Source organism: Hirundo rustica, chromosome 5 (genome assembly GCF_015227805.2).
Source record: "Hirundo rustica isolate bHirRus1 chromosome 5, bHirRus1.pri.v3, whole genome shotgun sequence".
NCBI lineage: Eukaryota > Metazoa > Chordata > Aves > Passeriformes > Hirundinidae > Hirundo > Hirundo rustica.
The window spans coordinates 11,754,437-11,767,010 of NC_053454.1; the positions used below are offsets into that span (position 1 = coordinate 11,754,437).

The 12,574-nt window shown below is 40.2% G+C and overlaps 1 protein-coding gene across 5 annotated transcripts in view; it reads left to right on the top strand.

The window, feature by feature from the left end:
• The window catches only part of C5H4orf50 (chromosome 5 C4orf50 homolog), a 69,850-nt gene that overhangs the window by 19,421 nt on the left and 37,855 nt on the right, over positions 1-12,574 (top strand). For 3 of the 5 annotated variants that reach the window (XM_040063916.2, XM_040063917.2, XM_040063915.2), the window contains exons 7-8: positions 534-776; positions 1,866-1,989. In XM_040063916.2, the coding sequence (XP_039919850.2) occupies positions 534-776; positions 1,866-1,989 (367 nt within the window). Of the gene's footprint in view, positions 1-297; positions 366-533; positions 777-1,865; positions 2,277-12,574 lie in introns of those variants that run through there. The other 2 variants (XM_058420517.1, XM_040063919.2) reach the window with 2 other exon arrangements.

A 12,574-nucleotide genomic window follows, 5' to 3' on the forward strand; every position in this document is an offset into this window, starting at 1 on the left:
AATAGGAAGGTCTGTATAAGAGTTCATGCAGTTGAACAAACACATTTTTGGAGTCTGTTCAGCTTAACTTTCTTGAGCATTCATAGGTAGACAAACCTGAATTAGTTGTGTAGAGTCGAGTGAGAAAATATGTGTGTAAAAGGATCATGTTAGAAATTTTGAGATTTTTCAAGAGAACTGATATAATTTTTAAAATTGGGATTTTTTTTCTAGTTCTCATCTAGATTTTCTTAGTATCTCATGGCAAATTTTCAACTGCAGTTAAAGCTTAGAAATCTTTTTTTGTTTTGTTTTGAGGATGACTTGTTGAATACAGGATTCTTTATTTAGAGAGGTGCAGGAATGTTCCACATCTGAAATAATAGGTATGTTATTTTTTCCCCTTATTTTGCGGAATGTAGTTTATTTACAGTTAATTTCTGTGAATATTTCTTTTAGTGAACTCATCCAAGTGGCTTCCACTAAGCCAAAATGAGCAGCACTGGAAAACTTAATCTGTCTTGAAATTCTTAAAATGCTGTTTTCTCTTGCAGATGCTGCCTTCCTCCCCAGACGTTTCGCAGGCTAATGGACAGCCAGAGGATCTTGTGGCACGTGCCAAAGGGAACAGATTGACTGGGTCGGTGTCTGCAAACTCTCAGCCAGGGATGGATGGCCCCCACAGTTCTCCCATCACCCCAAACGTGTCTGCTGGTCCTTCTGTTGGAGTAACAGTCCCAGAGAGGATCTTAGCCATGCATCGAGAACTAAGAGAAAACCATCGCAAAAATTGCCAGGTCGGTAAAAGTTTTCTCACTGTTTTTAGTTTAGTGAAATCTCTTCTTATTGGCAGAAAATACAGATGTTTGAATGTTTCCTTCCAGAGATGCACAGTTGATTGTTAGTTTAGACAAGCTGACAATAATAAATGTTTAATGTTTTTCATTATGCATTTTTCCCCCCATTGTTTAAGAGGGGCTTGGGGCTTGTAAAAATAGTTAAAAGATTTTGTTTTCATCATAGTGTACTCTATAAGTACTCGTAAGATAACCTTTTCAAATTGTTGGATGTTTTAAAAAAAAGTTATGTTGATCTTGTCTTACCTTTTTTCCCCTCCAATTCTTTTTGGTTTTAGTGATCCAATTATTCCTGTGCCCTGAAGCTCTTTATAGTAATTTCCATTAACTGCAGGAATCCTGTTAAGAACAGAGCTGATCAATTGCAATTGCATTTGTAACAGTCTGCTGCTAAACTAAACACGCAAGAGATTTCAGCCTCTCTGAGGCAACATAACCTCTTCATACTTGTATGGAAACAAAATTCAAACATACAATTACTGGAGCCAGTTAGGTAGAGTAGTTAAAAATATTACTCCAGTGAATTTTCTTTATAATCTTGTATTAAAATAAATGCAATGAAACAATTAAAAGCATAGTTTTTGCTTTTGGCATTAATGAAAGAACATGCAAGATACTGAGATTTCCTTTTAGTTAAGTAATTTATTATGCAATGAAATGGTGACTCAGAATTCTGATAACATGTTACTTAGTCCAGGGCATATATGTAACAGTTCAAATCAAGTTTCCTGGTCCTTTTCTCTCTCACACTCACACATAAAAACAAATGAAAATATGGCCATAAAAGAAACTATTATGAGTAGCAAGTAGCCCTTTGAACTCAGAGCTTTTTTTTAATATATATAGATATAAATCATATGAGCTTTAATTAAATCCCAATGAAAGCAGGACATGAGCCTCTCGTACGATTATATGGAAGGCTACGGCTGAAATCAGCCCCAATGCATAGAGTGTCCCGTTTCCATAAAAGCATACAGCAACACACTGGGACATCCAAGGTCACGGTTCCTGTCCTTCTTTCCTCCTCAGATACCTTCAGCTGTCCCCTCCAGCTCAAACCCGTGGGCTGATGCCATCCTGCCCATGGTCCATGAGGAAGCCCCGGGGCCTCTGCTGTCCGGGATGAAGGATGCTGCGGTGCCCCCGGAGCGTGGTGTGTTCTGGGCCACGAAGGGGAGGGGTCGGTTGTCGAAACATGATGATGTATTTTGGGGTCAAATAGGAAATCAGCATGCAGGTGCTATTCCCCAGGGAATGAAACACAAAAATGCCATTATGAATAAGGCATGGCTCTCCAGAGAAAAAACAGATGGCTCAACCTCAGCTACCACAGCAGAAAGCTATTTGCCAGACGTGCTGTCAGCAACTAATAAAGGTCGATATCCTGTGGGGAAAAATCAGCTGCATGGGAAAGAATAAAACCTGCAGAAATCAAACAAGGTAAACATCTTAGCAATGTGATTTTTCCCATTGATACAAAAGTACTAATAATTTTTTTTAGATCACAGATATTTTACTAGTTAGCATGGTCTAGCAAGTAGTTTGAGATGACTGGAAAATTTACATGGAAAAAGCTGTGATATTTTTTATGATCAAAATTTCATAGAACATTTGAGATCACTGGAAGACATGTATTTTTCATGCCAGGCTGCCTCCCCATTTTCTTTTCACCTTTTGGTGGTGATCTGATTTTCTTTTGATTGAAACTGTGAAACAATCTATTAAATCACTTTTGCTTTTATGTATAATCTATTTCTTCAGTGTGCAGTGGCAAGTTGTGAAAGAACATCTCCCTTGTGTGACTTTCCTTTGGGATTTCAGGAAATATAGTGTCATGGACTTCTTAGAAACTAATTTTGAAAAAATTAGAGGGTAATTTTGCTATGTTTCCATACTCATGGGATTTTTTTTTTTAAATTATCCTTTTTTTTTTTTTTTTTTTTTTTTTTTTTTTTTTTTTTTTTAAATAGGCCCAACTACAGCAGGAAATTCAGTCTATTGATGTCGGGGCTAATATCTGTAAAATAGCATCCTTCAGTTGTTGCTTTTAAGTAACAAATTGCAGCTTAGCTTGGGAGTAGCTTTACTGGACATGTCCACAGCCACTTTCTTTAGGGGACTGCATGGGCATCATGGGTACAGGAATATCAGAGGTCACAGGATGGATGATGCAGACTGCACCCTGTGCTGCCAAACCCCTGCCACAGGGAGAAGGGTAGGGAGTGCCAGGACACCTGTGCTGGCCAGGACAGCACTTCCTCACAGTCTGGCTCAGAAATAGTTGTGGTCTGGGCTGCAGGAGCCTTGGGTGGATCCTGGCTGTGAAAAGGAGGAGGGAGTAGTGTGTCTGTGCAGGTGCATGAGCGCACTAATGCTGGTCGGCTCTGGGAATTTTAGCTGAGCATGGTTGTAAATTCCGCAAAATACTGATTTATATTGTGATCTCACCTGAGTTAATATGTTTGGAAAACATCTATTATTCATACATCTTTATAATTTTTCTGTATTTTTCATCACTTTTATTAGAAAAGGGCATTCACACACAGTAATGCATGTCGCAGTTGCTGCGCCTTTCCTCTGCCTCCATGGATAAGCCCAGTTGGTTCATAGTATGTTATTACTTGTTTTTTGGAAGCCAGCAATAAAATCCCTGGTTTTGATGAAATATTAATGCACACACTCACACTTTATTGTGGAAACCTGCCTTCAATTGCTCAGTAAGGTAGCAGTGCAGTTGCTTGCAGCAGTAACTGAACTGCTCTTTGTCCAATATATCTTTACAAAGCACACCCCAGATGCCAAGGGAAGCAGTCCCTGAAAGTGAAGTTGTTGAGTGCTGCCAAAGCAGGAGGCACCAATGAGATTCCAAAATGTGGGCTTTTGCTTTTATGTGTCTTTCTCTTCTTCCTGATGCCTGAAGATCTTCTGAAGACAGATATACCTGCTATCCAGCCATCAGCTGCCTTGTCAAGTATTAAGATATTTTGATATGCAAAACCACTTGTAAATATTGAACATGGTAACTGTTCAATTATCAATTTTATCAATTACATTGATATAAAGATGCTTTAAGAATTAGCCATTGTGAGAACTTTATCTTGCTGACAGTAAAATACAGGGCCTGCCAGTTCAGTCTGAGATCAGATCATAATGCATGAAGTGTGCTAATAATAAGGGTATTAATAATAATGCTCTGTGATAATACAATAATAACTCTTTGTTATCCTAATGAAGTGATCTACTTTATGTTTGGGGCTATAGTGACTTTCCATGAAATTAAGCCTTTTTCAGTCCAATCCCTTTCTATCACAGATAAGTGTGGTTTATTTCAAGTGTTCAGGCTTCATTTTAAGCTAATTAGGTTATTTGGCCCTATTCTTCTTCCTGCTGGAACTAATAATTTCCTGAAAAAGGGCTCCAGACACAGAGATGTAGATGGAAGAACAGACATTTGCAAGGATATTACCTGCATTGAACACTATAATTCAAAATGGACTCAAGCAATTCATCCAGCAAATGGATTCTGTGCTGGCACTTCATTGCTTTGCTTCACAAGTCACAGATTTCAGGTAAAATCCTGTAGCTCTTGTGGCTTTAATTTTTTAAGATACTCATTCTTCCTACTACAAAGCATTGTTTAAAGATGTGCAGATACCACAGTTATCATTTGGCCAGCTCTTTCAGCTGCTTTTCATTTCTCTTAATTAAAAATGTGCTAGTTTGGGCACGGCAATAAATTAGCAGCAACCAGTTTGGAGAGCTGCACGTAGCAGCAGTGGAAAAAGGTGAGTCAGCTAAGGTTTTCTCTTTTAAGCCTCTGTCTTACTCCATTTTTCCCACTATTGAACAGACAAATGAAAAGTGATCGTAAGATCATCATACCAAATAATTATGCACTAATTGATTTACAAGAAGATGAGAGGGTACATTGCACTATCAAGCAAGGCCCTTTAAATCCTTTAAACATGGTAATTTATAGGAACCTGACCCAAAATGTACAGTGTCAGACCAGATGGTTCCTATGCTGGTGTCCTGCTGAGCTGAGGTCCTGTGGGAGTCTCAGCTTGCTCAGGGAGTTACACAGGATAATTAATTTTGGCCCTTATTCTGTAAGCTGTTTGCTGGAGTTTTTCTGTATTGAGGGGATCAGCAGCAGTGTGCTTGCAGAGCACATCTGAACTGGCCTGTGCTGGGTCACCTGTGGTCTGCTGTTTGCCATCCATGGGCCTGCATGAGTCAAAGGGCATTATCTGTACCTGACTGGATGATGAGCATACTGGGAAGGAAGCTGGATGGCAGCATGCTGCCTACTGACTGATGCTCACTGAGCCTGCTCCCCATTCAGCCTTCCACTCCCTAAGATATTGTTTGAAACAGCTCAGGAGACTTTTCTAGGATCAGTACTTAGTATCAAATGAGTGTTTGTTTATATATACAGGCAATATTCTCCCAGTTCTTATTTCTAGATTTGAGCTCCCTAATACTGAAATCAAAATATGTCTTTTTAGCAACAAAATTGTATCTTTTGTCTCTAGTTTCAATGTAAGTATTACTTAGAAATAGAATTACATGGAAGCAATAGCCTGAAATAGTGCATAGTGCTTTCTAAAGGCTGTGTGATAGATAAACTTAAAAAGGAAACTCATGGTGTATTTGAGACTAAAAATGCACTGTAGAGTAGTCTGTACCCACTGGAGGGGAGGAATTGGAATCTGAGGGTCAAAAACCACTGGAAAGAATAGCCTTTCTCCTGTAAGAGGTGAAAAAAATCCATCACTTTCTTCCAATACTGAACAAACATTTTCCTGAAATTAAGGAAAACTAATAATCCTCCTGCAGTTGTGCTTTACATGTGCTGCTCTTTACTGGTAGGAGAAGTCATAAGCAGGTAATGTAATGCCAGTTTTTATGTTCAAATGCAAAGAGCACCTAGAATGACAGATTGTGCATATTTAAAAAGAGTTCTCTTTAGTCAGTGCAATTCCTGCATTAGACTACTTGTCTTATTTTTCAGGAAAATAGCATTCATAGTATTTTTTTTTTTTTTAATGGTAAGTTGCCCTCTGTTTTGTCTACGCTCAGCTATGCATACAATCTTACTAACTAGAAAGAATTCATCATGCAAGTTAAAAAGGTAAAGTTGCCCATTACATTTTGGGAATATCTACAAGAGAAATGGTTTGATCAGATCAGTGGAAGGAACATGTTCTGCATTCCTCTTTGAGAACTGATATGCTGGAGAAGGCTGGGAAGGCACAGGAAGTTAGGGAAGATGACAAAACTCATTGTCTTTCAGGTAAAAGATGCCAGGATCCTAGGTTGTCATGTATATTAAACATTCATAGAAAATGCAGAAGGGTTGCTCATGAAGGCTGCCAATCCCCATGTATTGCTTGCCTTGTGCTATGAAAAGCTTTCATGCCCATAGAAAATTTGGGAATCAGGTCTGTGTTCAGTCTGTGGTCACTCAGCTTCATCCTCAGGACTGGTATTTGTAAGGGTCAAAACAGAACCAAATTGTCCATGATTAAATTTGCTCTAGTCCCTAAAATGCCTGTTTATAATTTTTTTTGAGTAGCAGTTCTGATTTGTAAAGCACTATTTTGTACCTTCTTAGTCACAGCCTTTTCACTGAGCCCATAAGCTGTTGGATATTAAAGACCCTAATTAAAACCAGATAATGCATGAAAGATTTCTACTTGAGAAACCCTTAAGAGTGCAAACTTTTCTCTTAAGGCCTGATTAAACCAAAAACCTCACACATCTGTTTGCCCAAATGTATTCTCATCAGGTCAGGCACCTGGTAGCACTGACTTAGGTCCATCCTTCTCACAATACCTCGATCTTGGCAATAAGAGAACAACAAAGGCTGGGACAGAATATCAGGTATTTCAGAAAGAATGGCCTATTACATTTAGCTAGGAATACAGTCTGTCAGCACTCTATCTGGCTCTGATCATCCCATCAGTCAGGATAATGGTGAACCATAGAATTATGTGTTCATTTACATATAAATGTGTGCAAAATATTTATGTGCATATATATACACCTATATATGTATAATTGCAGGCAGTTTGGCATAAATAAATATACTTAAAATAATAGGGAGAAGTGATTTTTTGCAGATCATTCTTTTTTTTTTTTTTTTTTTTGCTTTGTTTTTTCCTCTCTCGGGATTTGCAAATGCAAGTAAGGACAAGAGAAGAGACTAATTTCTTTAATTCTTATTTTAAAGACTGAATTTAAACCTTAAATTAAGAGGGAACTAAGACTATGCAGTGGAAATTCTGGTTGTACCTTGACTACACTGCAGATTAAAAATCCAGGTATGTATCAATCTGGCTTCTCCTTTCCAAATAAATTAGATTCCGTGAGAAGGACACTGACTTGTGTGCCCCACATGCCAGCCCAAATGTAGATCACAGTGGGACCTGGCCAGTGGGGGACACTTTGTCCTGTAGCAGTTTAGCTCCCTGTGGTCTCTTTTGCTGCTAAAGAGAGTGGGGGGAAAAAAAAGATCAGTGTTGCACAAAATATTGTTAGCACAATTTTGCTTTTATCTGCATAAACCATTGAGCCTTTTCTGAGTGGGAGTTAGGCACCACTAGGGAAAATGCCAAGCTTCCATGGTGGGAGCCAGACTGACTTGCATCCTTGTTAAAGGGCTCTTGAACTGTGGCCACTGCCATATTTCATGTAATGTAAACTACCTGCCTTTGGAAATCTTAATGTAGTGTGGAAAGTTCTTGAGAGAAAAAGCTATGACTTGTGGAGTAAGCAGGTCTTTAAAAAAAAGAGAGAAAAAAGAAAAAGAAAGGAAAAAGAGCTAGAGGATCCTGTTACAGATGGTGGGTCAGGTTCAGCAGGGTGCAAGAGCAGCTCAGTTTCAGCCTGGTGATCCAGAGCAGCTGTGAGCCTGGCTTCCCAGGCACTGAGACTGTGTGTTCAAGCCATTAGTGAACCAGGTCAAATATCTAAGGATGGAGAGAGAGTTCTTTTCTTCGTGGGTTACTGGAAGTATTTAATTAGTGATTACTCAGAAATTAACATGCTACCTGTTCTGCCTGTTCACCGTGGTTTTGATTATGGTTGAGAACATGGAGCAGAGGGGAATTGCAGTAAAGAATTGCTGGGAGTTTGTTGGTTGGGCTTGTATTAATTGTGTTTGGACAATTTGGAATTTGTCCTGCTTGTCAGTGTTTGGCTGGCTGGCAAAGCCTCCTTTAAGGGGAAGCACCTGGAGCACATTGCTGATTTTTATCATGTGGCTCCAAGCCTGAAAATTGTGATTCCTTCTCACCCTCACTGAAAGCTGCAGCTAAAAAGGGAGGATGTGGCTGTCCCTTGCCCCCACCATCTGCTGAGTGCTGCATCTCTGCTTTCCATCTGTGGGCTGGAGATTCTGTCTCTCAGCGGCCACATCTCTATTTCCAGCTGGCTGCAGGCAGTCCCTTCTGGTAAGTGGGCTTTAAAATCTCATGGTGAGGTTGTCTAGCTGAAAGGTATTGATAATTTGTTACTGTTTGCACAGATAGCTTTGCTTGGGGATACAAGGCAGTTCTTATCTCTTAGAGATTTGTAGGATTTCTTATTTGTAGGAGAAAGTGTACTCCATAATGTAGGTGCTCTGTGGACAGCAAAGGCCTGGGCTCTGCTCATCCCTGCCACCCTTACAATTTTATGTGCCTTTTCTGTGTTGGTTAGAAGCATCAATATGATGTGACTACCAAGTTAACTGTTAATTAGAGACCTTTTGTGGATGGAAGATCTTTTTCAGATTACTATTTATGAAAGAGAAGACAGGCTCATTTGAAGTACCTGGGCTTGGCAGAAATAAATAATAAATCTACTTTATATAGCTCCTAGATGAGCTGATGATTCATCATTTTGCAAGGCTGAAGTATGCTGTCTGTATCCTGTGGCTGGTGAGCATAAACAGAAACCATTTTGGTCACAATGAACCTGCTAAAGAGCAGATGACCACAGAAGGAGCTGTGCAGTAGTTCTGGAGAATTTGTGGTGGGTAGCAGGTGGCTGGCCCTGAGTGAGTGCTGGACAGCATGTTGAAGGCAATGACCTCTTCAGGGTTTTGAAACCTAAGAAACAAAGCTGCGGCTGGTGTGGACAAGAATCACAGTCTGTTACATGGACTGACTTGTGTTCATACAGAAAGTACCTTGTGAGATGGTGCTCAGATGAGCCAGAAAAAAAACACTACTTGCTAACTAATGATGTGGATATCATGGCCTCTGCTATAGACAGCCTAGCCAAACCAATGACACTGATAAATTATTCTTCGAGGAGCTAAGAGATTCCTCTAAATCATAAGAAAGGCAACTAAGAGAGATGCCCTCCTTCATTTGCTGCTTGTTAACAGAGAGGGTCTTAAGCGAGGTGGAGATTGGTGTCTGTCTTGGCCCCAACAGCCATTAAGTGACTGAGTTTAAAATCTCTGGTTTTAAACAGGAGGGAAAGTGACAGCAGAACTTCAGCCCTGGACATGAGAGCAGAATTCAGACTGCTCAAGGAACTAGTGAGTAAGGTCCCCTGAGAAAAAGCTTTTGCAGCTGCTGGGGTCCATCTCTGCTGGTCAGTTTTTAAGCATCACCTCCTAAGGGCTCAGGAGCCAGCAGCTCCTAAATGCCTTGAGTCAAGCAGATGAGGCAGAAGACTGGCTTGGCTGAGCAGGGCTTTTCCTTTGCAGATAAGGTAAAAAAGGAGGGTTTATGAGCAGTGGAAGCAAGATCAGGTGACATCCTGTGTGCAGCTTTGGGCACAACAATATAAGAAAGATATAAAGCTATTAGAATGTCCAAAGGAGGGCTAAAAATGATGGAGGGTCTTGAGGGGAAACTGTGTGAGGAGCACCTGAGGTCACTTGGTCTGTTCAGAGTGGAGGAGACTGATGGGAGACCTCAGTGCAGTTACAGCTTCCCTGGGAGGGGAGGAGGAGGGACAGGCACTGATCTTTGCCCTGTGGTGACAATGACAGGACTCCAGGGAATGGCCTGAAGTTGTGTCAGGGGGGAGTTAGGATTGGATAGCAGCACAATGTTTTTTTGCCCAGAGTGGCTGAACACTGGAACAGCCTCCCCAGGGAAGTGGTCACAGCACCAAGCCTGACAGAGCTCAAGAAGTGCTTGGACTTTTATGATCCTGCAGGGTCCCTTCCAACCCAAAATATTGTGTAATTCTGTGATTCTGTTACATCTGACACCTGCATCTTTCCCAGAACATCAATTCCTATTGTCCCCTTTAGAGATGACTCTGAGACTGCCATTTGCACTGGCTTTTTCATGTGGACAGACAATTGATTCAACATTTCCTGGGTCTTCTCTGGTGACAAGATGTCTTTATTAGGCTACAGAATTAAGCTCTTTATTGTTTACATCTCAGTCAACACAGAGACCTTGGAGCAGCGATTGTCAGGTGCCTGGCAGGGAGTTGGTTGCCCTGTGTTTAAGAACTAAGCTCAAGTCATGCTCCAAGGAGTGGGATTCCTTGAAACACGTTTAAGTCTGAGTTAGTCTCCTGGCGTCCCTGCAGTCATGAAGAGAAATCATCTCTTGCTCTACAGGACAGGACTCATCATAATGTAGGTCTAAAGTAGGCAAGATGATCTGCATTCTAGATGTGCCTTTTCAACTCACTGACTGTAAGGATGAGTGGAATGGAACTACCTTAGGTGTCAAATGTACACTGCAGGAAAAAGGGGAGGTGATTCCCACCCAAAGTACTTTAGTGGTGAAGTGACCAAGGTCACATGGTCCTTGGTTGGGGTGACCTGGTTGTGCTTAGCAGGACAAAGACTCCTAGACTGCTCTAGGACCCCAGAGTGGTCTTCATAGAAGAGGAAAGGGACATTAATACTTGGGAACCTCTCTTTTGTATTGTTCTATCTGGTTTTTGTTGGTGTTTGTTTGTTTGTTTTTAATGTTCTGCCTGAGGACTTTTCCTCTGTACTTACAGCTTGGATTAAAAGTATTGTTTTGTCTTAGTTTATGGTCACAAACTCTGGATTCACTGTAAGATGTTTAGGTACCAGTTTATAAATAGATTAAACAGGAAATAAAATGAGCATGTATATCTGAAGCCTTGTTGACCTGGCATTCTCCCAAGGCCCCAGGAGATCAGAGGCAGCATTCATCAGCTGAGGCATTGAGTATATGCCAGGTGTAGTGCTAATACTTGGGAGCTTTTGCACGATAATCGGCTAGGTTCTTTGTTCTTTATTTGGGAACTGTGCAGTCCACTTGTGCAATGCTTCCTCTTGAGTAGTGTAACAGAGGACAATGCAGAACAGACAGCAGCAGCTTGTAAAACAGGATATTCAAACATGGATTCAGCCTGAGCTCTGGGGAGTTTTCTGCAGTGGATTAGTGGCTGCGGCACTGCTGTTCTCCTGGGAAATCACCTAAGCACAAATGCTTCCTTTAGAGGGTTTCTGACCTCTTTTGTGTTGTTCTTCTTAATTTCTGTGTCCTAAGTAAGGTGATATTAAAACTATTCCTTGTTGGTATGCTTCCTTGGGAGCTTTGCAGAGTGTACAGTGGTTTCTGCTGCTCCTAAATTAAAAGCAATTGCTCAGACTCCTGCAAATCTACGAAGATGACATGTCAGCTAAGAATGATGCTGCTCTCTGCACTGGCAAACTGGATACCAGAGGAAGAGTAATGTGATTGTCAAGATACGTCTTTCATTTTAATAAACCATTTTGAAAAGAAGGCTTTGCTTCTATTTAATAGTGGTCCTTGGGGGAAAAAAATTCTAAACTCTAGTATGAAAGCAAACACTCCTTGTCTGTTTTGAAATAAACATACTGTCTTCTGCTGTACTGGGCTACACTGTAAATTTTATAGATAAATATGTTATGAATAAGACAATTGCCTTAGCAGTATTGTTAGGAGTAACAACTTCTGTTGTGGATAAATCTGACCCTTTTAAAATGTAAAAACATTAATATTTTATTATTCCAGCCTGGCTTTTCCCTTAGAAGAGGTTGTCCTGTCTGTAAGTTTTACTAGAAATGTCATGATATACAATCTATAATGTATTACTACTTTTGAGTTCTCAGTTGAACAGAGGTTGTAGCAATGCATTGTTTTGCATGTCTCAACTGTGTGGAAATTTAATACTGGGGAATGACTGCTTTGGGACTAATTACCAAGTCACAGAGTTGTACAAAATATATCTGACACTGCTGGTTGAAGTCCTCCTTGATTATCAGTATTCATGGAGCTGTGGGATCCTTTGTATTTTCGGATTGCTGCACCTGAACCCAGCGTTATCTGTTAGTGACCACACCATTTAAAAATCAACTTCTCATTTATAGGCCCACTTGATCGAGCTATGACACAGTTGAACCTGTGTTCAATGATTAATGTGAAATAAAAGGTAGTGTTACATGGCCCAGTTAGATTAGATGCTCTTGATCTAATCCTGTCAGTCAGTCACAGCTGCTAAACATTTATGTCCTCATATAAGACTGCACTTGTGCTGCTGGAGGTTTTCAGGCTAAAAGAAGATCATATTATCGTTTAATAGCTAGAGCTTATATAAGAGAATTGGATAATTATCCCTATATGTAATCATAAATTTATAGGAGGACCTGCTTAAATAAATATGATTGTTAACACATAAAATGCCACAGAAATTTTTCAAAGTCATAAGAAAAAATTAGGAGTTCATATTTAATTCCTTTTCTTTTAGGTGGTAACGAATGCCTCTTATGTCCTTGA